Genomic DNA, 24,631 nt, shown 5'->3' on the forward strand with positions numbered 1-24,631 from the left:
AACTTGTATTTTTTGGCACTGAAGAGACTTAAACTTTTTTCAGTGCACGAAACTTGTAATTTTTGCTATCGAAAATTTTCCAAACCTCTCAATTTTCACCTATTTCATTTGACTGTAAATGCCTCAAAACGGATTGTTTGGATGGACAAAAAAAAATGTTTCCGTCGTGACTTGTATTTTGTCACACTGATGGGACTTAAGGTAGGTGTATCCCACGATATTGTCAATGCAGCAGATTCTATACTTTGGTATGTCATCTATCCCTCTCACTCTTGTGCGAAAACATAATCTTTAGCAACTTTTTCTGCACTGATTAATTTATTTCTTATCCCACAGATACCCTCGAGATGATTCATAAAATTAAACAGGATTATTAGACATTTTCGAAATACACAAAATAAATATCGTCAAAAGTTTACCATTATTTTGTGGGATATACACAATTAAGGCCCAGAAAAATGTATTTCTCCGTAAGGATCCATGTTAAAGTATGAAAACAGTGAATATCAAAGTTTTTTTTTCTAGAAACCCTAGCCTTACAAAAATTTAACCGAGTTCTTAATAGACAATAATTTAGCTGCGTAGAAAGTTTCATGAAGATCTCACCATTATTTTTGTAACTACCTTAAACTTCTTCCAGCCCACGAAACTTGTAATTTTTGCCATCAAAAACTTTTCAAACCTCTCAATTCTCACCTCTCTTATTATGCTGTAAATATCTCAGAAAGGATAGTGTCGATAATGGCGATAAAAAAATTTTTCCGTCTACACTTGCATTTTTCGCACTGATAGGACTTATATTTTTTCAATGACCAAACTTGTAATTTTTACTACTGAAAATTTTCCAAATCTTTTAATTATTACCTGTATCATTTTACTATGAATATCCCAAAACGTATTGTTTGTATGATGGCAAAAGAAGAATTTTTTTCGTCAGAACTTGTATTTCCTCGCACTGACGAGACTTATACTTTTTCAGCGTATGGAACTTGTAATTTCGGCTACCGAAAAATTTTTAATACTTTTTTAGAGCACGGAACTTGTAATTTTGGCTATCGAAAAATTTTTAATACTTTTTCAGCTACAGAACTTGTAATTTTGGCTATCGAAATTTTCAAAATTCACAAGTGTCACCTATCTCATTCTCCTGTATAAGTCCCATAATGCAGAGTTTTAATGATGGTAAAAAAAAATTTTCCCTTGGATCTTGTATTTTTTCACACTGATGGGACTTTTAGTTTTTCGCCTAGTCAAAAAATCAGCTGACGATTTGGCATCAGAAATCAGCTGATTTTTTTTAGCAGTGGATGTTTAAAAATTTACTATTTCTATTGTTTAATATGCTTATATTACAATAATACTATCACCAAATTTTCGTTTATTTTAAACACAGTGTTTATTTAACTACATACTACGAAGTGGAATTAATATTGATATCATCCATTTAAACTTAGTCACCCGATTCTCTAAGGCTGCGATAACATACACAGTGTATAAGCTTATAAAACTGAGAGAGAGCTTAAATACGCGACTGAAATACGCATATGTATGATTTATAGATCTGCGACTCCAGGTATGACACAACAAGCTTACGAACAACTTGTGAATCTACTCATGATAGTTTTAGCTTTCGACTCTCTGCTGTGCGTACATACATGTATAATCTACAAAACAATCGATCAATAGCTAACGTTGAAGGATTTTATTTCTTGAAAGGTAAGTCAAGATACATTACTTACTGCTTCAATAAACAAATTAAGCTTTTATTTGTGTATATCACTCTAACTATGTAATACGTTTCTTTAAAATCATGATGTTTGTATACACATCTAATTCAGGGTACCCACTAAAGATTTTTGAGGCATCGACAAAGGTTCGCAGTGATTGCATGATATTCGAGTAAGACGTTGCGTACAGTGACCTTGAAAATGAAGACTGATTAAAGAATACAATACGTGATACGCAGATAGTATTTTCTTCCTCAAGTTTAAACGTACTTGCTGCAAGTTACCATAATCTTGCCTACAAACGATTTCTTATTGATTTTTGTACTAGTTTCAAGTTTTTTTTTTATTTCATATGCCAGCCTTTTTAACAACAAAATATTAATTTAACTTTGTTTACAGCAGTCTTACACACAATTATCATACTATTAATTTGTGTTTACACTTTTCAAATAAATAATTATGAAAACGAGGAATATCGTTTTTTTATTGAATAAGTAAGATTTTTAAGAGTAATTATCACCATGCATTGTTACAGGCTGCATGCATGATGAAGATAAACGAGGTAAAATGCTTAACTTTAATCAGGCAAGAATTGCCCAGATACCCTTGGCAACACCTTCAATAAACTGATACGCGAGTCTCGTCTTTCGAGACACTACTGGTGCCAAATATCGCGGCAACCAGTTTTGTCGTCGCTTCTTACGACTATCTTAAACACGGCACCAGCCGGGAAATAGGGCTCACCAAAAAAAGAACAGACGCTAGAATTATGTTACAATAATACGATTTAATAAGGGACAAAACAACACAAAAAGTACTCAAAGGTGTGCGTGTGTGTGTGTGTTTGTAAGTGTTGTACATTTGTCAAGCATGATTACTCGATGAGCTTGTGGCACAGAAATAGAATAGATACTAGATACAGACAGCCTCAAAGAAGCTGTGGAGCATACATGCTAAAGCCAGTAGGTGTTCCAACTGGCAGCGTTCGAAAGCCGAGGTCGTTGGTGTTGGCCTTGGCTTGACCTCCTGGTCGTTGGCTTCTCTGCCTCTCATGGAGCTCACGCTCTTTTGGTTCGTGTGGAGACAAGGTTTTTCTATTCCTGGAACAATAGCTCTCACTCCAGGGCACTACAAAGTTTGAAACCGAATACAAACACGAGAACGCCAAACAAAAAACGAAAACTGTTTCTCGTTGTTAGAAAAATGCTTAACGCGCGCTTGCATCCCCAAGCTTATTTTAAGCCCTCCCACCCTTTTCCATTTTTACCCTCCTTTACGTTATCCCTTTCTCCCTATTTCCTTTTACCAATTTTTCTCTTTTCTCTGCTCACCTACGCTACTGGAGGTGGCCTCACGATGTCTCACTGAGACAACGTATCAACGGTATATGAAACACATACACACGCTTACACTTTTCATTTACTTTTGAACATAGTATTATTTTGCTGCACTACCTTGTTACAGTTCGGCTAATTCTAAGATTTTTTTCTGTTTGATCTTGAAACGCTTATACATCGCTAACTTGCAACGATCTGCGAGATGTCGAAAGATCCCGACCAGACGTCAAAAGTGGCCTGATATCGTAGTTGGTTTGCTTACTCTATTTGCTCTCTCTCCATTGATGCTATGCCGTTAGTGCTGAGCTTCAAGTGCCAACTTATAAATACTCTGGCTATCGTACGTTACAATATCATTACTATTTAACATTGACCTCAATTTAGGTTATATTTAATTCACAGAAATATTATGTGCCAAGACCTTAAGGGTGCTACTAACGTTTTAATAATAAAGAAGTTGCAGTGATGTTGTGCAATGTTTCGAGAATAAATAAATGAAATAAATGATCGCAAAATATAACTATTACACATTCAAAAAATAGCAATGATAACACAAGATGTTCTTGTAAAGTTCAAAGTAAATCTGAATTTAAAAAATAGTTGCATACTTATCTTGGAACGATACTGTGTGGTAATCATACAACTCAATATATATTGCTGCAGTATTAAGAAAAAAAGCTTTGAAGTACAATATTGAAGCAGAGTTCCATGTATAGTAAAAAATAAAGAGTAAAGAAAAATGTCGCGGCAACATTAGGATAATACTATCATATAAACTACTGTCGCTTAATACGTCACCAAAGCCATGGTAATCATACCTTATAACGTTAAAGCTGAATAAAAATATTTTGGCAACATTAAGACTATAGAATCATGTTTCCTATCGAAACTAAATATTTAACCACGGCATTGGATTCATAACGAAAAACACTAAAGCTGCAGTATTTTTGCTATGGGTTCTCTTAGGTTTAAGGTTATATATATCGGGTAATATACACATCTGAAATATTCTAGTAATACTGTAAAGATATTAATAATAATATTATTATTGTGATAATACTTAAAGTTACGTAAAATAAATCTGACTTTTTTAAATATTGTCACAAGCAGCCATTACTTATGATGAGTACATCAGGGTTACAAGTCAAAATCACATCCACGAGACTTTATAATGTTATTTTTCTTTTGATATGCTTATAAATATAAAATTAAAAAAATAAAATTAGACATGTATACATGCATACTTGTATAAATGTTTTAATATTGATTTAGTTTCACGAATAATCTCTGAGAAAATTTGTATGCAGTAAAATAAACTTTTCATGAGGATTTGTATGTCAAACTTACGTTTTTTCCATTATTATCGGCGGTCTCACCATTTTCGTATGTATATTTTTAGGATCAGCCAAATCTGCTACGAATAGAACTACTGTTGGATTAGGTGTATCAGGCTGAAATGTTTCAAGAATATTAATACATGAATGCTTAGATAAGTTAGAATAAGCCTATTTTATTTGCTCGAGTTTTTAAGTATACATGACTTTATTCTAAAAATTAATTTTGTTATCTATAATTATATATTTACCATAGGGTTTTAATTCCTATATTATCAGATAAATTTTTGATTATAAAAGTCTTTAACGTTATATAGTAACATTGTGTGTTACACAGTCTCCATTTCTTTCAGTGTCACAAGAAGTATGATTACTTCGAGTATTTAAAAACTTTTCACTAATAAAGTAAATTTTTGTTTGCTTCATTAAAAAATGTGTGTAAATTTTTTAATATTTATTGCTAGTATTAAGCGGTTTCGAAAATCCTCTAGAAATCTACTCTCAATTGCTTATTTATTTCTGCCATTGGTCCTAGAAAATATTGTATACTTTAGAAAGAACCAGTTACTTTTACAGCAATGTAAGTCATAATATTTAAATCAGAAGACTGTCGACAGTAGAGTAAAAAAATGTTCTATCAAAGCTAGGTATCATTTTTCAAAAAATTATGTTTTAAAAAAAAAATTTTCAAAATGTTAGAGAAAATTTTTTTTGCCTGTTGTGCTATTACAGTAGGCAACAAATAATTCTCACCTTTTTCTTGTTGATAATAATTCCTTACTTGTAAAAGCTGGCTCTTAATTTTATTACGTTTAAGAAATAATCAAAAACGCTATTGTGCAGAAAAAATGTTAGAAAGAAAAAATTGAAAGAAGAATCTTTAGAAAAAAAATGGCCTTCATTGCTTTTTAGTGCTTTTGACTCTCTGTGTTGTTGATCGTGTCACATAAATTGAGTCAGGGCATTTTTTTTTGTGCCTTTTAATTACGCTGGCAGTATTGAGGCTACAGCATCAGTGGTATTGCAGAAGGCGTAATGTCTGTGTGTGCTGCTTGCGAGTGTGTATTTGATGCAAGTTGCTTGATAACTTCCTGCAACTCATGCAATGGTTTGTATCACGCCCCTGAAAAATGTGCTGGTGTTTCTGCATCTGAGATAAGGGTGCTAGAACGGAAAAAAAAGAAACCAATGTTGCTGTATCGATGCTCGGAATGTAAGGCGAGTGGAGGTGTGAATCCAACACTAGTGGAGTCAGTTAAGGCATTGCAGACATCGGTGGACCATATGAGTACCACTATTGCTTCTTTGGCTTGTTTGAGGAAAGATGTTAACGATATAATAAAAGATGTGGAAAAAATAAAACCTGATTTTTCACAAGTTGACTCTATCAGCACTGATATTACTAAGCTACAGGTTGATATGCTTCTACTACAGCAGGATGTTTAACATATGAAAAGTACGGGCCAAACTACAGGATCTACTGCCTCTCAGCCTGATGATGCTACTGTTAGAGATATGTTCTGGGAGTTACAAGATGCTTCACGTAGGGTCATGAATATTCTTGTTTTTGGTATCTCATAAGAACTGGCCATGGATAAGTCCAAAGAAATTGAGAAGATTAAAGTAGTTTTTACGCCTTTTAAGCTTGAGACTGAGTTAATGCCTGTAAATGTAAGCAGATTTAGTAATAAAGATGCTGTTAGGATCAGACCAATTGTTGTTGCTCTTTCTAGTAGAAGTGATGTAAATGTTGTTCTTAGTGGCTGGCGTAAATTGCCTGCAGAAGTATCGGTAGCTACGGACTCGACACCTGAGCAGAGACAGCAGTATAAGCAGTTAAAACTCCAAGCTAAAATGTTTAATGATACAAGCTCTAATGTGAAAAAAGTGGTAAGACTTCTGCGTGGCGTCCCTACTCTACAAACTAAGTTATTAAGGAACCTGGGTAATGTTAACTCTGATGATACATCAAAAAACTAAAAGGCTTATTTGTTCCCTTCAATATCTACTATAAAAATAGCAATGGTTTACGTACAAAACTGGCTTTATTGCGTTATAATATTGGTTTACTTTGCCCTAAACCGTTAGTTATCGTTCTTACTGAGACAAACCTATATATAAACATAGTGGACTCTGAATTGGGCTTGGAGGGCTATATAGTGTACCAAAAGGATAGATATATTAATGGTTCAGCTGATGATGGTGGTGGTGTTCTCATTGCCGTTCATAAGCAGTTGGGTAGCATTCTGATAAAATGCAGTGTTGAAGTTGATCACCTTTACTTGTATATAAAGGGTATTTTTGCTCATTGATTCTCTTAAGAAATAAAAAAATAAAATTCTTTCTTTGCTCTTATTGCAAATATCATTTTTTAACGTAATATACGTACTTAGATTATTTTTTACAGTTCTTTCTTATAGCTTTAAAATAACTAGTATTTTCACATCTTATAACATAACAGCAGTTTAAGTTTACATAAATTTAAGCCTTTAAAGTTAGATTGAAGCTTGAAGTCTGAGAGATTTAGGTCTGTCCGTTACTTTTTAAAGATGATTAATATATGAGTTAGTTATATACTCTGAGTTCTTTTAAGAATTTTTCTTAAATTTTATTCAGTGTTGATGAAAGTGTATTAATTCTAAAATAGATTCTAGTGAATCAATAAACGGTTACTTTTATGCTCTTTTTTTCCATTTCACAATTTTGTAAAAACATTGTCTACTATAAAATAACTTCGAATTAATAGTAACTAACAACAAAATGTTGAACCTCACGTAAAACATCCTTTATAATGTATATCCTGATCTTGAAACGTATGTCAAAATTGCAAAACATACCCTTCATTTAAATAGAATCTATATATCTTATCAATGGGACATCTGAAATTTAGGTTATGTTTGGATTGGTATGCTAAATAAAATAGTTACTCAAACAAATCTTTTTTGTTGTTCCGCAAGTGAAAAAGTTGATAAGTCTTGTAGATATGATAAAGTACTACCTTGTATGTCTAAAATTAACTTTTTTATGGGGAAAACATAAAAGGGATTTTTTGGCATTAACCGTTTTAGTATTAGGTCATACATTAAACGAGCCTTATTTTGGCAGTATATTGACGTTACGTTGATAAAATATTTAAACAAAAAAAAACTTGTAAATTAAGATAACACTAATAGTATGCTACAGTAAAGAAATTTTCAACTGTGTTTTAAGATTGTTACATTACTCAGACTAAAGCTTATAAAACTTTAGCATCTTCCTTTTTATTGATCTTAAAGTGTAGCTAGCCACTTAAAAACTTTAAAATTTTGAATTATGTATTAACTCATCAATTTTAAAAGACAACGTGACAATGTATCTACCTTTCTGTCAAGTTAAAAAGGTTCCTTAAGTTTCCGAAACCATTTGAACAAACTTTAACTGAGAAATTTTCTACATATTTCATAGAATTACTAAAAATCTGGTAAATTTTTTAAGATTTACAATCAATCTGGCCTGACACTATTTAACCTAAAAAATAAAAAGTAAAAATAGGTCATTCTTTTCTAGACCTTTTAATATCTTTTTTAATTACTTAAGTATCAGTATCAACAAGGTGCAAGTCTTTGAAATAGGCTAAATAGATTGTAAAACAAAAAAGAGGTTGGTATAAAGACACCTTTGAAAGAACTACAGCTTTTACAAGACATTGAAAACTATGACTGAGCTTAGACAGTACATCACAAGCAACATTTTTGTTGGGAATAATGTTCAAATCTCCCCCTACTTTAACCCTTTAGTTATAAGTTTTGCGTTGTTTTAATCACATAACGTCACTTAATGATAAAATAATAACAGATTGTAAAAAGCACTGGTTTTTTAGAAATAACTTTAAGGCAACAGGTACTAAAGTCCTTTTCAAGTGCAATCTAACAACAGGAGTAGTATCACGTGAAGCTGGTGAAGAACTTTAACCATTCAGCTGCTTGGTGTTTTATTTGTCTCCTGAGGTTTCTGTCAATTACTTTAAGTATTAGTATTAAAATGTCATAAGAAGTAGTGCTTTCTATTGCAAACACTTGTTGACTAACAATCCTTAACCGTATGCCTACCCAGATAATTACGGCAACAGCCTTAGTCTTCTTTTGCAGTTGTTTGAAAACTTGTGCACTTCCATAGAGGGTCACTATCGTTGAAACCAGGGCAATCGTAATCCTGACTGCTTAAATTAGAAATTTAATAGCAATTTAAAACCTTTCTGTTTTGTCCTCGCTTACTAGTTGCTTCAGCAGGTACTGCTAAATATAATTTCAGTGTAATAATTTCATACTATAACTGTAATACCAATAATTTCTTGAGGTTTAGTGCATAAGCACACGATCAGTAAGAGCTAATTTAGGAGTGAGAATAAAAACTCCAAAGTCAGGTGTTAGTTAAAGCAACGTTTCGTTGGTCTTAACGCCAACCTCATCAGGCTCACTTTATTAACAGAAAAAACACAACAAATTTCATAAATTACATTGCAGGGCCAATATTTACAAATATCCACATTAATGCAAAATTAATTATAAGTAAGTTGTCACGAATAAAATAGTAATATAAATCATTTTAAAATTGAACAATTACTCACGTCAATATCGTTAAGACGATCGTTACAGACTATTGGGCGCCTCGAATGAGTAACGTAAGTGTCAGACATGTATGTATTTACGCATTTACATATAAACAGTAAATGTACGCTTCTTACGAATATAGATAATAGCAGTACATAACTACATTGTATTATTTAGAAAGATTACTAATAAAATCTATATATATGTTATTGAAAAGTAAGATATCTTCTTTCTTATTAATAGTGTGTTTAGTAAAGTGTATGTATAGCATTTCAGATATTAATCTTTTTTGTCTATTAGGTTTACAGTCTAGAATCTTTGTTTGAGAAAAATTAAAATTATGGTTGAATTTTTTCATGTGTGAAGCGAAAACAAGTTCATCTTTCTTGGTACTTTTATGTTTATTCAGGCGTTTTTTCAATGCTCTCTTTGTTTCATCTACATATGATGCAGAGCAAGAATCACATGCAAAATGATACACAACATTGGTTTGATCGAGCTTATCAATCTTGTCTTTCCCAAGAATGATAACACTGTCCAATTTATTTTGAATAATTTATATAATAATTTATAAGTAATCTTTCTAAATAATACAATGTAGTTATGTACTGCTGTTATCTATATTCGTAAGAAGCGTACATTTACTATTTATATGTATATGCGTAAATACATACATGTCTGACACTTACGTTATTCGTTCGAGGCGCCCAACAGTCTGTAACGATCGTCTTAACGATGTAGACGTGAGTAATTGTTCAATTTTGAAATTATTTATATTACTATTTTATTCGTGACTACTTACTTATAATTAATTTTGCAATAATGTGGATATTTGTAAATATTGGCCCTGCAATGTAATTTATGAAATTTGTTGTGTTTTTTCTGTTAATAAAGTGAGTCTGATGAGATTGGTGTTAAGACCAACGAAACGTTGCTCAAACTAACACCTGACTTTAGAGTTCTTATTCTCACTCCTAAATTATCTCTTACTAATCGTGTGCTTATGCACTAAACCTTAAGAAATCATGGAAACAATTGGGAGCAGAACGGCACGTTCAACAGACACCGTAATATAATACCAATATTGTTTCATTCTTTATCTAAAGCTCCTGGTGCAGTAATTAAACCAAAACCTTTTTTTTTAATTGTTTTAGTTTAGAATACGATTCAACCTTCATGGCAGTACAAGTAATCAACTGATTTATGTAGTTGGTCTCTAAACGTTGCTGATTATCATTAAACATGACAGAAGCATCCTAAAGTTTTATATAATAAGCTATAGCCCATTGGACATTTTTTATAAGATCCTCAGCTTTACCTATCACATGCATTAAAATGTAGTAAAACTCAACAATAACAGCTTCGTACTCTTTTCTGTGCACTAAATCTTAATCGATATTTTAAAAGCTTTTTTAATTTAAATGTTGACCATCAAACTGAGCTATATTTAACTAAGGTTAAAAAAATCATCTATATTACTGCTAGGAAAGAGATCTAATCAAGAAGGTACAACGATCTCGTACTCTAGATCAGATTACTGAGTTAGTCGTTAAATATTTCTTAATGTTAAGAACGTTGATTTTCAGTTCAATCTATGAATCCATAAGTAAAATATAAATACTTTAGATGTACTATTTTAAAGGCTAATATTGTCTTACAATACTTTTGAAAATTCTAATTTTCCTTGGAATCGTCTTTTTGTGACAGTAGCTTGACTTTGAGACATTTGATCAATACTATCTTTTTTAGCTTCAAAAGTGTTACAAAAGTTTTCTTCAAATCAAAAATTATTTGTTGTAATTACTATCCATAACTACGATTGAGCAGCATAAATACTAAAAACAAAGAATTCTATAGAACTGTTACCAATTCTATCAAACTGAATAACAGTAAATCCACTACACTTAAATTCACATATATTTGAACTAAATTTTATAATAAGTAGAATTTTTGATACACTAACTAGCATAAGCTGACACACGTAACAAAAATGGTTGCCGTCTGCTGTGAAATCAGAGGCAGTCTATGTCTAATGCTAAGTTTAAGTCATTTGTTGTAGTTGTATTCTCTCATTCCTTGACGTTAGAGAATGTGTGGCAGTGTGTTTGTTGCAGAGAAGTTCTAACTGTATTTAAGGCCTTTGCAGCATACTGCAGCACAGAAGTCTTAGTGTACAAGTATGCATGTATCACTTGGTCTTGCTGCAGCCAATGCCTCTCATGTAGTTCTTGACAGCAGTCTGATAAATTGCACTCAAAAATTTATGACTTCTCTGCGTATTGAGATTTAGCAAAAAAATCAAGCCAAGTACTCGTTGATATTCCACTGTAAGTCTTTTCTTATTCAGTATTTTGTCACTGCAGACTTGCGAAGTAACAGCATTTTCTTTTTCCAGTACATGCTAGTCAGTTGCTTGTATGCGACACGTATGCTGATTAGGTGTATTTTGGTTCCAATACTAAATAAGGTCATTTTGAGTTCTTATTTCTTCCGTTTATCATGTACATTTAAGTAAAGTTAATTATTGCTTTGATAACCACATATTAAAATGAAACAAAACTCTGTTACCACTACTAACGTGGTATTAACACTACTAACGTGGTATTACCACTACTAACGTGGTATTATCAGGTACTTTTGTAGTAATACCCATGGTTTAATAACCTCTTATTACCATACAGGTATAAATCAACTAATTAAAAAAAAATTTGTTAGTAAACAGTTAATTCGGCTCTTTTTTTTTAATTTACGTGTAGTAGATACTTAGTACAGAGATTTAAAGCGTATTAAAAAAAAAAACAAATTTTTTCATAGCTAGAATATCTTTAGTTCTCTTTTGTTTTCTTTTATTTCTCCTTTTTTTTTAAATTGCTTTGTTTTCTGGCCCCATTCGTACAAAGGCTTTATTTTATAGTATAGTGTTCCCTCTGGTACCACTACCAACTAAACATGCTAGGAGAATAAAATTTGTCGTTTCCGATAAGACCAGTCCGTAAAGTTGTAGAAAATAATTCTTGTTTTCAGGTTTCATTTACTATTTTATTTTTAAACTGAATACTATTTAATCAACATTATAATTAATTTTTTACCTCCAGAGTCTTATTTTAATGAATTGTTATTTAATTTCTTAGGCACATACTTTAATAGTAACAGTAATCATGTTTTACTTTTATTGATTGTAATAAAAACAATTTTAATAAATAATTAAAGATACATACAAAACTCCTACATGACAATATACCTAACACTATAGTATAGTTCATTTGTTAAAAATAGTTCTTATTTCAAAGAATAAATCGATTTATATATTATACCATCCAGTTTTACCCTAATAAGCTAAGATGTAGAGAGTTTATTTACCAAAACGAGCGAAGACTTAGTTGTAAGGTCTGTTGATAACAACTGGAAATATTTACGTAATAAAATAAATTTATCTTGTAATAAGTTTAAGGTTTGCATAGAAATTGAACTTACTTGCACTTTTTTTCAATTCATTTAAAAATTTTTTACACAAACTTTTGATTCACCAACAGGTAATCCTGTAAATCGAGTTTAGGGTGACTTGGCCGTGAGACTTTTGAAACGGTTTTGCCTTCAAAAATTAACGTTTAACGTTCCTTTATATGTGCAATATGTCAACAATATACTATTTTCTGTGTCTATAAACTCAACTGATAAAACGGAAAAAATTTTTAATACATATGACAGAAATTTTTAATTTACGATTGAAAAAACAAAAAACGAACAAATTAGTTCTCTTGATTTGATACTTATTGTTTGGAATAACAAATTCATGATAACTGTCTGATTTAGAAAACCTATCTATTTAGGAAGTAGTTGAATTTTAATTCACACCACCCTTTTCGTCAAAAAATAGCTATAACATGTAGCTTAGTGGATTACCGTATTAAAAAATTTCACAATAAATTTCACTATAAAAATTTAGAAATCACCAACAGATTATTATTAGATACTAGCTATCCATCATATTTTATTATTTAATACATGAAAAAAAGACTGTGTAAAATTAACAATAACCAAATTTTAAATCAAGTAACTAGAAACTATAATCTTATCATTGTGCCGTTTATCAAGAGATTTCATAACATTGTCAAAAGAATTGTGTATAAAAATAAGCTTAAAATAGTTTTTTGATATATAAATGAATTCTTTAGATTCGATAAACTGGGAAAGAATTGAATAGTCAATAATGACGATTGCAATATTGTATACCAAATTAATTATACAAATTGTGGGATTTGTTGCACAAGACAAGCTTTAAGACATCTAAAAACTCGAATAAGTGTACATAGAAGCAATTAAAAATATTTGAAAAAGACATCAGAATCAGCGGATCATAGTAAAATAACTAAACATTCATTTCATTCTATTATTTTGAAAATATTAGATACAGAAAGTTATAGATTTCAACGACGGTTTTCTGAAATATTACACATCCATGCTAACTCTAATAACATAACCAGAATACTAGATACTAATAATTTAAGAATTTGTTATAAAGACCTCATGAATAAGATTGTTTAAAATGTTTAGATTGTCACTGTGTGATCTTATGTTACAAATTTTTAATTAAAAGGTGAGTTGGGGTATTGTTATTACTTTTATCTGAATACTAAACGATGCGTTCATAGACATAACATACATGTATAAGTAGCACCCATATAAGAACTTGCAAAATATTAAAGTTTTGTATTCACCGCGTTTCCATCTTGCGTGCTACTCAAATTTATTAGTGTGACGATTGTAAGTGTAATTCATAGCACAAATTTTAAATATAATTTTTTTTTTTTAATATTTGTAACATTAGTTTAACATTTTTTCTGTTTATAGTAAATTTGTACAATATGTACTTGATAGCAGTACCGCTTATTAAAAAGTCATTATTTTTGACTCAAACAAAACTATTAAGAAACACGAAAAACTTACAAAACAAGACACATAAATTCATTGCACAAGAGTGCCACCAATGCATTCGCCGTTTGAAGGCACAATACTAAAAGGCAAAAATTCAATAGAAGGTGGACAACTTAATCCTTTCCAAAGATTTCACTTGTATAACAGAACAAACAACCTGCACCCAATCTGATACAAAGTTGACATTCCCTTTACTAATGCAGCTCTATTAACTACAAAGTATGACAACACATAGTTTCTACTGTATACACAATCATGAAACTTACACGACTTTCGGAGTAAACTGTACACAAGATATCTTTATTTAATTAGGCAGGGAGGGGGGGTTTAGTAGAAGAGCAAGGCTAAAAACTATTCTACAGAAATTTCTGGTACCGTTAGAGAAAAGCATGTTGAAGTATGACCTGTCACGGAAAATGTAGTGACAGCTTTGCCAGCAGTAATAGATGCAAAGGTCCATAATTAGCTTAGAAGCAAAAAACTATTGTGGCAATCGATGCATAAAATGGCAAAAACTTTCTGATTGCGTTTAACGTAAGTTGAGTTCAAAGAAGGTTAGTGTGAGAAGTAATGTTAAGACCCCAGAGCCAGCAGAACCCTCCTTTATCACTTAGGGATCAGATAATTCTGACCTACAGGAATATACACCCAGTATACCAATCATAAATTTATAGGTCATGTATACGGATCTTTATTAATTTTACCATGTTAAGAAAAACCTACTGATTAATTAGATGTTAAGATAAAGACTACTTGCCCTCTCCTAGTCTTAAGAAATAATTCTTTTCAGCTTCAGCAAACTACTCCTGGAAAGCAAACAGTATCAGAAAATCACCCATAATAAAAACGACAGATACCAGAAAGGGTGCTCTTTGTACGATACAATCCAGTAAAAAAAATGAACTAGAAAAAACAAATAAAATACGTACGGGATATCAATAAGGGTCATGACAGCTAAAATAGCAAAACAGGTACAAGATCGAACGCTTTCTTAATTTGCCAGAAAACTGGCATTTGGTGATAGAACTTACATAACGCTATGTTTTGTTAGAAGTAAGACATAATGGACAATAAAAATAAAATTGCCGTAAGTGTGGGAAACCACAGCTAAGCTAGAGGTACGTAGTAGAGGTGGCTGTAACCTTTAGCAAAAGTTACAGGCCTGCAGACACGGAATAGAACCTTTGCTTATTTTTTATATGTTTATCTTGTTTTAAATACTTAATAAGTGTGAAGTAAAAATCGTCAACTTTGCTCTAACAAAGGTATTAAAAATATAAATAATGGAAAGGCACTTACCAAGCCATACAATATCCAAAGAATAAGCAGAAAATAACCATAAAAAACATACTCACGGTAGAAAAGAATAATATAGGCACAGATTATAGAAAAATGAGTAAAAAGCTTAAAAGAATGTGTTTAATTATCATAGGCTCAGGTGAAGACAGAATATTTTCACGGTTTGAAGCAGACTATCATGGTACACCATTACAAGTTTAGAATTGGTCAACTGCTGAGTCGACTGGCCAATGATTTAACAATAGCGCTAACCAAGTTCTCACAATATTATCCTCGCCAGATGCACCTAGTAAATTTTTAAATATGGATACTAATGACAAGGTATTCACTTTAGTTTACGGCAGATATATGCACTGCTAATTAGGCAAGACATTTACAAGGCAGCTTAAAAGTTATAATTCAGGTCAAATCACTATACTGATCGTGAATAGCGTTCGTATACCAGTACACGATTTAATAATAGAACTCGTAGGTAGTTTGAAAAACGAAGTGATTCTTAAGAATACTTTTTTGTGCAAGCTTAGAATACATATAAACTATGAAAAAAACCCATAGATCCAAGGTGGGACTACGTTGAGAAAATGATATCTTTTAGAAGTAGTTAAAATTTATTGCTCGGCTTGGCAGCTACTATAGGCATATAGAACCTAACTACGAATGAGGGGTGGAGTTAATCACATTACTGGATAAACTTACCCCACTGCATTCTAAGAAGGTAGATGTTATCATGGTAGTATCAAATAAATGTTGAATGGCATGTGCCAATCAAACGATGGCTATACATATAAGCATCAAAAGTGCTGCAAATTGGGTATAATACGGTCGACAGACTGAAAGGAGAAAATATTATCGAAGAATCAAAGAGTGCATGGAATTGCTGCCATTTTTTAGCCCTAAGACTAGCGGAAAGTTTTGAATTCACATCTTATATTCTATTGAAGACCAAACGACATAACAAAAAGAACGCCTACCCAAGACCCCTGATAGACGATATTCTGGATAAGCTCTAGATGTTAAGATTTATCTTTAAAATAGACTTTAGAAGAGAGATCATCATTAAATACTAATAAAAAAGAAAATTAGGAGTTGAGGGCCCTTACAGCCCAAGAAGGAGGCCTCAGTTAGTACGTCCAGGTGCTCTATGGTCTGACTAACGTCCTCTCTACCTTCTAGGCTACAATGAGTAAAACTGTAAAACCAGAATGGAAGCCGTGTAATGGAACTCATATGGACAATGTAATTGTGGTGACTAAAAATTTCCAGGGAAATAAAAAAATAGCTTTGATTCCATCTGACAGTCCTTAATAAGGCCAACGTAGTGCTTAACAACAAAAATCGGAATTTGAATGTGCCAAAATAAAGTAGCTTGAGGTAAAAGTTAATAAACATGTGTGAATTCCATTATACAGTCCAGTAGAATTACCCAGGAGTCGGAACACAGGATGATCGGGATGATCGGGATCTTTATATTATGCTTAAAAAAATAGAATCCAGTGCATTGTACTTGCCACTTCTTACACTTGCATTTCAGGTACTATAATTTGTTGCAGTAGTAAGACGGTATTCGATAAAAATGCCTGTTTTTATTGTTCTTAATCATCTGAACTACAAACTTTTATGAAATAATGATAACTGTCACTAATAGTTAAGATCTATGGCTGCTAAAAATGTGTGCCTTGACTTAATCTTACAAAACAGTATACAATTTTTTTATTTTGGTTATTCTTATACGTATTCCTCCTTCCATAACAGAAATTCTTTTTCAGGCCAGGACTCTATGTCCTAAGCCCTTAGATATAAAAGTATTAGGTTGGTGTTATTTTCATTACATTCTACATATGTAAAACTATACAAAACCTCATGATTATTTCAAAGTAGCCACATTTTCTTATTCGTAGAGAGACCAGTCATCAAGTGATAAAATAGAAACTATTCTCTTATTACGCCTTATCAAATGTTCTTAATTAGGTACATAAATAATTTTTAATTCTATTACTTTATTTTTAAGCAAAAACTGTTACACAATACTGTTCAGATCACATTCAAAGATGTCTATTCGCTATTTGTATTCCTTGATTTGTTTTTAATAAAATTATGTTCCTTCTGACAAAATAAATTGATGATTGTATAGAAATACAAAGATGTTATTAATAGGAGTTACTTAAGGGATTGTTGATTTAATTATGGTTCATTAAGCAACAGTTTTGATGTAATACAAATAATTACATGTTTCAAGTTTGTATTATTGTGATAAAATAATCCACATGAAATGTGTGTGACACTGATTCAGATTATGTATAGTATTACTCATACCCTGACTTAAATATATAAAAAACTTTTACCAGATATAGCCACATAATGACAAGATAAATTGAAGTACATAACAGATCTATTAACAATGACAATCATAAATGTTGAGATATCTAATTTTTGCACGTACTGCAGCTTCTGTGGTAGGACCTCGACCACGTGCTGGCTGGAAAACGACGCAAGAAAGCCTACCACCGAAAATTTTGGGGGAAAAGATAATAGCCGAAGATCTAATTGGCTGGAGTTGCTCTAGTTTAGCCCCGCAAAATTAGCACTTCCCACCTCTGGCTAGCTTTCCTACATGCGTCAAGAGAAGGGAAGGTGATTAACTCACTTGCACCCTTTTTTTCTCTTTTACATCAAGATTTCACAGATTTTTCATGTTGTTTAATATTAACATTAGGATAACATATTGCTAAAATTTACTTAGGCTAAGCTTTGTTCGTTTATTCAATCAATTTTATTGCAACAAGAGTGGTGAAGATCGCCCAATGTTTCATGTAGGTGGTGACTGAATAATTGTTTACTGAGTTGCTATATTAATAGTAGGGTTAGAAATAGTAATTTTTACACATTAATAACTATAATATTTGCTAGAGTTGCCAGATACATTAATCGAACAAGTTAATAGTTGCAAAGAGTTATTGTTAACAGCGGTCTAACCATTTATCTCTAAAGCAGCTGTAGTTGTTGTCCAAGCACTTATCGAGTAATTGTCGCTACCCATTAATTGTTAACTTAACTAAACTAGTCACTTATTGTTAGCTACGAATGTATTTCGAAATGTTAGTAGCATGATAAATTCTTATTTTTCCTTTTGCTTACTTGTTGGAGAAAACGTCGGTACGTGGTACCCTGGGGATTTGAAAGTTCCGTTACTTATATTGGCTGAGTCGTACAAACTCTCTCTCGACATATCTGAGTCAGAAAAAGGGTAAGGAGCTATTGTTGACTGTTGGCTCAACTTTCCCGCTTTCCTTTACATATTAAATAGTAGCAACATTTATCCAGATTACAAAAAATAGGTTTTTGCGAATAGTATAAAAATTCTATGGTGTAAGAGGGTAGCTTGGCAACTCATGTATCAAAAACGAGCGAAAAATCAATAATGTTGCTTTGTTAGGTTTACAGTAGTAAACATTATTACTCATGTTGTGGTTGCTTATCAACTATACGTTAAGTTTATCTTAGTCTACTTGTCTTAGTTCTTATCTACCGGCGCAACTGTTCCTAGCTAACCTTTTGCATCTGTTAGTTCCTTAAAATTATTTTATTACTTTATGCTTTGAAAAGTATTTCATTTGATTTCTTTTCCAGTCAAAATAGGCCCGCGTGCATGTGTGTGAGTCATGCATGGTCGTAGTACCTTAGCTACGAGCAATCTTGAAGGTGATTTACCTCTTTTTAGATGCACATTGGCCCCTGCCTTAAGTGTTCTAAAATCGGCACGGAAAGTTTTGAAGAAAGGGGAATAAAAATTTATGTGGATGCACCGATGTTACAATCATAACAATAATTATATTAATAATGATAAAAATATGAAAGATATCTCTTATAATACAAATAATGATAATAACAGTAATCATAAAATAATAATAATCATAATAATAGTCATAATATCAATAATAATAATGATAATAATAGTAATTATAACAATAATAATAATAGTGGTATCCATAAAAATTATACTATTAATAATAATAATAATAATAATAATAATAATAATAATAGTGATAGTAATATCCATCAAAATAATATTATTAATAATAATTACAATAATAATAATAATAATAATAATAATAATAATAATAATAATAATAATAATAATAGTAACCTTAACAAAGATCAGAACGTGCAACCTACTCTTTTGAATTTCCAAATCCTTTTCTCTACATCATTTGTTCTGCGTTGTCACTGTTGCCCAGTTCCATCATTAATGTCTTTATTAAACTTTTTCTATCAATTTTCTGCTTGGCCCTTAAACATTCAGTGATTAATTCTAAGATTCTCTAATATAATCTGACTTGCATTTGCGAAATTTTGCTGTTGGCGATTGGCATTTTCCTGATGTTCTCTTCGCGACTACCAAACTAACGAATTAGTTTAATTTACTCATTGATTTTCAGCTCTGATACTACTCACTTTTTGTACGAAACACTGATGAGCCCTGAATGATTGGAATATTTTATGTTTCTCATAAAATCGTCTGGATAAATTATCATCTACAAGTATAGTTCTTAAAGTATGCTGACCATGCATGAGCTGTTGATTACATTAAAAGCCAAATGCGTTGGATCTTAAATTTTTATTTCTAAAGCTCTGATGAACTAGTCTAGGCCCCTGATTTATCATTGCATGAACACCTGCAGAAGTACGATATTCAATATTTCTCTTCACCTGACTGACCTGACAGTAAAGTGCTGAACCTCTATCATTTGCAGCTGCAAGTTATAGTTGCAGTTAACTTTGGTTACGAGAACCATTTAGGGGAGCTTCAAGATTCTCAATTTCCAGAATAAGTGCGTTTTGAAAACAAATTTGCACGAGCCAAGAATTTATACCAAAGGTAGACAATTATTATTGTGATGTGCTTGTCCTGACGCCTCATTAATCGTAGCATGATCACTTGGAGTTGCTAGTATTTACTAACGTTTGTCCTGCAAGTGCTGACTAGCCGACTTTTGAGCTCTGATAAATATCTGATAGTCTGGTAGTCTTCTCATATAATATGAATCTTTTATTTATTGTAAATTGCTGATGTCGTATTTCTTAAAACAGTGATAGTTAAGATCTACCACGATCGACGAAAAAGCTGTAATAAAAAAACTTTCTATATCATCATCCTTACATGCAAAAGATGGTATTACTCTTTTTAAAGGTCATCTAATTAAATAAAAAACTGTAGGGCAGTGCTTTACATTATGCTGGAAGAATGGAAAAATTATGTAAAACCTACTAACTCACATCTACGTTATTAACACGTTTTTCTTAAACCATTTCTCAGGTGTTACGAGAAACTGCCTTTGACAGCTTAATTTTAAGCTGTTAAATAAAATGTTAATAAATTCATACCAATTATTATTAATTTAGTATTAAGAGCTAGATATAATCTTGGAATAATGTAATTGTGAACTTTAAGTTTAAGGCAAAAAGCGTGGAACAGCAGTTCACAGCCTGGTACTATAAATACACTGTAATATATACATGTACCTTTTCTATAGATGTGTTTTAATAAGATGTACTTTGTCCATAATTTATGTTATGTTCATGCTAATATCGCAGTACACACGATATTCCAAAGAATATATTCATACGGCAATAATGGCAGCCATACTTTATTTTATATATACTAGCTATGAATATAACTACGTTTATATCATGATTTATTTTTCTCGTAAACCACAGCCCGGCTGTACAAAGCTTTATGTTTATTTCAATTGCTTACCTTAATCTTACTCGGTCTCATGTCCTGTCTTATTACATAGCATGATACGGTGTCACCATCATAATTGAATATTTGATAGTTCGATGTCACTAATTTTAGTTTAGAAATGGACGATTTGAGAAAAGATCATAATAAATAGATGATAAGTTTTTATTCACAATCACTACAGAGAGAAATCGTAGCAATCTTCTGGAGCAGAGAGATTGACTTTCCAAGTATTGAGTGAATCTTCTTTCTAAAATTTTTGTGCGGAAATTGAGTATAGAGATGTGCCACATATCACATGCTGAATTTATTAAATGTGTGAGATGCCATAACTCATGTGATTAAAGTACTCTTTCTGTACGTAGCCTCTTAGATGTAATCTACCACAAAAATACATTTGTTTTCGATTACATCAAAAATTAGATTATTAACAAGTACAGTCTCCTAATTCTAGGTGTTGTTGCTTGGGATATGAGTGCATCCAATTAGAAGGAAAAAAAAATAGATAGTTTTTGAGTTCCAAGACGCTAATACATTTTTACTTATCTACAGTAGAAGAAAGTGCCGAAGCGTTCTTGACTTAGGTTGTTATGCATGGATTAAAAGTGACTGGGCTATTAATGAATTTCATACTCAAATAGCTAGATAGTAAGACTCACAGCTGCAACTATTGTAGTCAGCTATTGTAGTTCACATGATTTTACAGCATTTATAAAATCCAGTTGAATAAAATGTAAGTATTATTAGCACGTAACACTCTGTATCTATTATAAAAGTTTTTTAGCTTAGACAACTCTTTGTCTTAAATGAAGTTGCACTACTATGATAGTGGTCACTCACTAACTCACAGAAAATTTTTTGCCCTATACGTATAACTAATTTTTTAAACTAACGTATTTCTTGTATCACTGTCAACCTTATTCACAAGGAGACCTCACTGCTCTTGTGTTTAAAATTAATAAGCCTGTATATTTTTCTTTTCTTAAAGATAATAATAACATGTTCATTACCTTCCTTATCACTATTAATAAACAAAATACATAAATAAGTGAAAACTAAAAAAGGAAGTTTTTTGCATGATATGCTGATTGAAGCTTCTCATGTATAATGATGAACTTATAACCATAGTTAGAAAAAATTGCGAAAACTTAAGAAAATAGGAAAGTTTAAAGTAAAACATAAGATTTCATAACGACAAAGTTGAGTATACGTTGCAACTGACTTCTACCAACAAATATACACACAAGCCAATACCTAATTAGCCAAGTTCTATGTATCTTTTTAGCCCGTCTATATTTCTCTTCTGCTACTATCGCAATTTCTCTGCAGTCCATTGGCTCGATCTTTTTTACATAAAGCAGTTTCACAGATGCATTACACTACCCCTGAGGATTACTTTTTAATACAAAAATATAAAATATTATTGTTGTCTATTCTTGGACTCAATGTTCACTGTACATTTTATGACAACTAGCGCTCCAAATGTATTCATCTGCAACAAGAGTTCAGCATTTCTTCATACCCACAATGTAAAAGTAAGAAGAAGTTCTTATTACACTTTACTATAGTTATATAGCACTATAATACGATTTTCACAACAAAATACGAATATTTTTTTTATACATAAAGATTATGCACAGTAATTATCAGGCAAATTTTGTTACCATGATAAAGCAAAATTTAAGTTAATTAACGCTCGATACAGCGTACTGGGTCTTTACTTGATGCATCCATTTCAAACAACGCCACTTGCAGGGTAAAAGACGTTAATACTAACTACAAGAATACATAGTATTCTATGGACCACAATGATCAGTTACAATCGTTTGCTTCAACAATAATGTATCTTTAACAAATGAAGCAAGTTTTTTCAGACTGAAGTCTCATTTTAATATAAAAAAATGCTATTCTCTAAAATTTCATGGAAATGAAGTAAATTTCTCAAATAAAAGAGATATAATGTATGAATAAGCATGATAAGTATAACTTTTTGATATAACTGACTTAAAAGAACTCCACGACACAGATTGATATTCAAAGAACACTGTAATACTCATCCACAAAATACAAGCATATAAGAAAGGAAAGTTTTCTTTCGATGCACTATTAAATAGATACTTTTTATCTCAAGGGCACAGTGCTTTGCACCCTAAGGCACACTTTTCGCCTGCTTATTATTTTCCACCTACAAGCGGAGGTAAGTATTCTGGCTCTGCCGGGCCCAAAGTTTGTTCGTGCTCTAAGTAACTGGTGGGCAGAAAGTGTTCCAACGGGTGCAATGTTGCACTTTCCGCTTGATATAGAAAAACATCGTTTTTAACTCAGGAAAAAACATGAAACAATCTTGCGCTTTGGGCGCGCAAGGTGTACTTTCTGCTCTAGGATGGAAATGGTAGTTTTGGTACCTAGTGACACATGTTGCCAGGGCAAGCTCCAGGTCAAAGGGACTTATGAAGCAGGGCCTGAGAAATTCCTTGTGCATACCCAAGTTAGATGCACACCAGGTACTTATCCTACTTTTTCTACCGAGGGCACTACCGACTAAATACCAATAACTAAAAGTACCAATACTTCTGGTTGCAGCTTGAACCACTATGTTGTCATTCTTAAACTGGTTTTACATTTATTCTAATTAATTTTGTGCTTAGATAGTAGAGAATAATTGTTTTTTACTTGCATATTAGTTAAAGGGTTAACACATTTAGTAATACTTATTGGAGTACTGCATATGAACAATCTTGGTAAATCAAATCGTCCCTAGTCCCAAGTCGATTGAAAAGTGTCTTTGGATGTGTCCAAGAAAGGTTTGCCTCCTTCTTTTGTAAATCTATTGCTAATACTTCTACGTTAGACTCTTTCTCGAGACCATCTTGCAAAATGTTATTGTGCTGATGTCTGGCTTTCAAAGAGCTGATTTGTTCGTGTTTGTCAGAGAAGTTGTAATAGAAACTGTGTATAAAACACTTCAGGATATGAAACAAAACTCCTCACTATTGTAAGACATAACAACAAGGTAGTTTCAACAAACGATGTAATTATGAAAGAGGAGATGAAAAATCTTATATGGTATAACTTTACAGATGTTATTATCAAAGATCAAGATCCAACTAATAAGTTTGGTGTCACTAAAGTCAAAGGAAAATATTAAATATCAGTCTATATTTTACTTATTTTTATGCTACTTTAGTACAAACACTTTGAATTCCATATATTTGAGGATAAAAATTATACAATTGAGACTAAGCAGCTATGTACAAGTACGACGGAGGATGCAAAGAAAATAAAAGGAACAGTTGAGCTAAACTTACTTGCTGAAAGTATGGTGTGCAAAACACTTTTGACATCGATATACGTAACCAAGCCTGCAGAGGAAACTTCTGACATGAAAACTGAAAACTGTCGTTGACTGACAAACCTGCATCCTCTTAAGAAGACAAACAAGTAGTGGATGTATCAACCATAGTATGTGTTTCGAATTTATCATAGACTGAGTTTATACTATATTGAAACCTGTATAGGTTTTTCTTTGATTTTTCATCTGAGCTTCAATGTGTAAGAGAGTGATATCTAACGATTTTCAAATCACAGAAGTAAATGTATACATAATATACTTTGCTTTTAATAAAAAGTCACGAGACTTCGATTACGCATACGTTTCATAATATGTGAA

The 24,631-nt window shown here is 31.9% G+C and overlaps 1 protein-coding gene across 1 annotated transcript in view; it reads right to left on the reverse strand.

The window, feature by feature from the left end:
- Window positions 1-24,631, reverse strand: part of Dpp10 (Dipeptidyl peptidase 10) — a 1,604,019-nt gene that overhangs the window by 1,110,816 nt on the left and 468,572 nt on the right. The window contains exon 7 of the mRNA XM_089594726.1: window positions 4,412-4,515. Within this exon, the coding sequence (XP_089450852.1) occupies window positions 4,412-4,515 (104 nt within the window). The remainder of the gene's footprint in view (window positions 1-4,411; window positions 4,516-24,631) is intronic.

The sequence above is a fragment of the Copidosoma floridanum genome, unplaced genomic scaffold (assembly GCF_036245765.1).
Source record: "Copidosoma floridanum isolate Cflo_tuat_1 unplaced genomic scaffold, Cflo_Japanese_pri ptg000021l, whole genome shotgun sequence".
In the NCBI taxonomy this organism is placed as follows: domain Eukaryota; kingdom Metazoa; phylum Arthropoda; class Insecta; order Hymenoptera; family Encyrtidae; genus Copidosoma; species Copidosoma floridanum.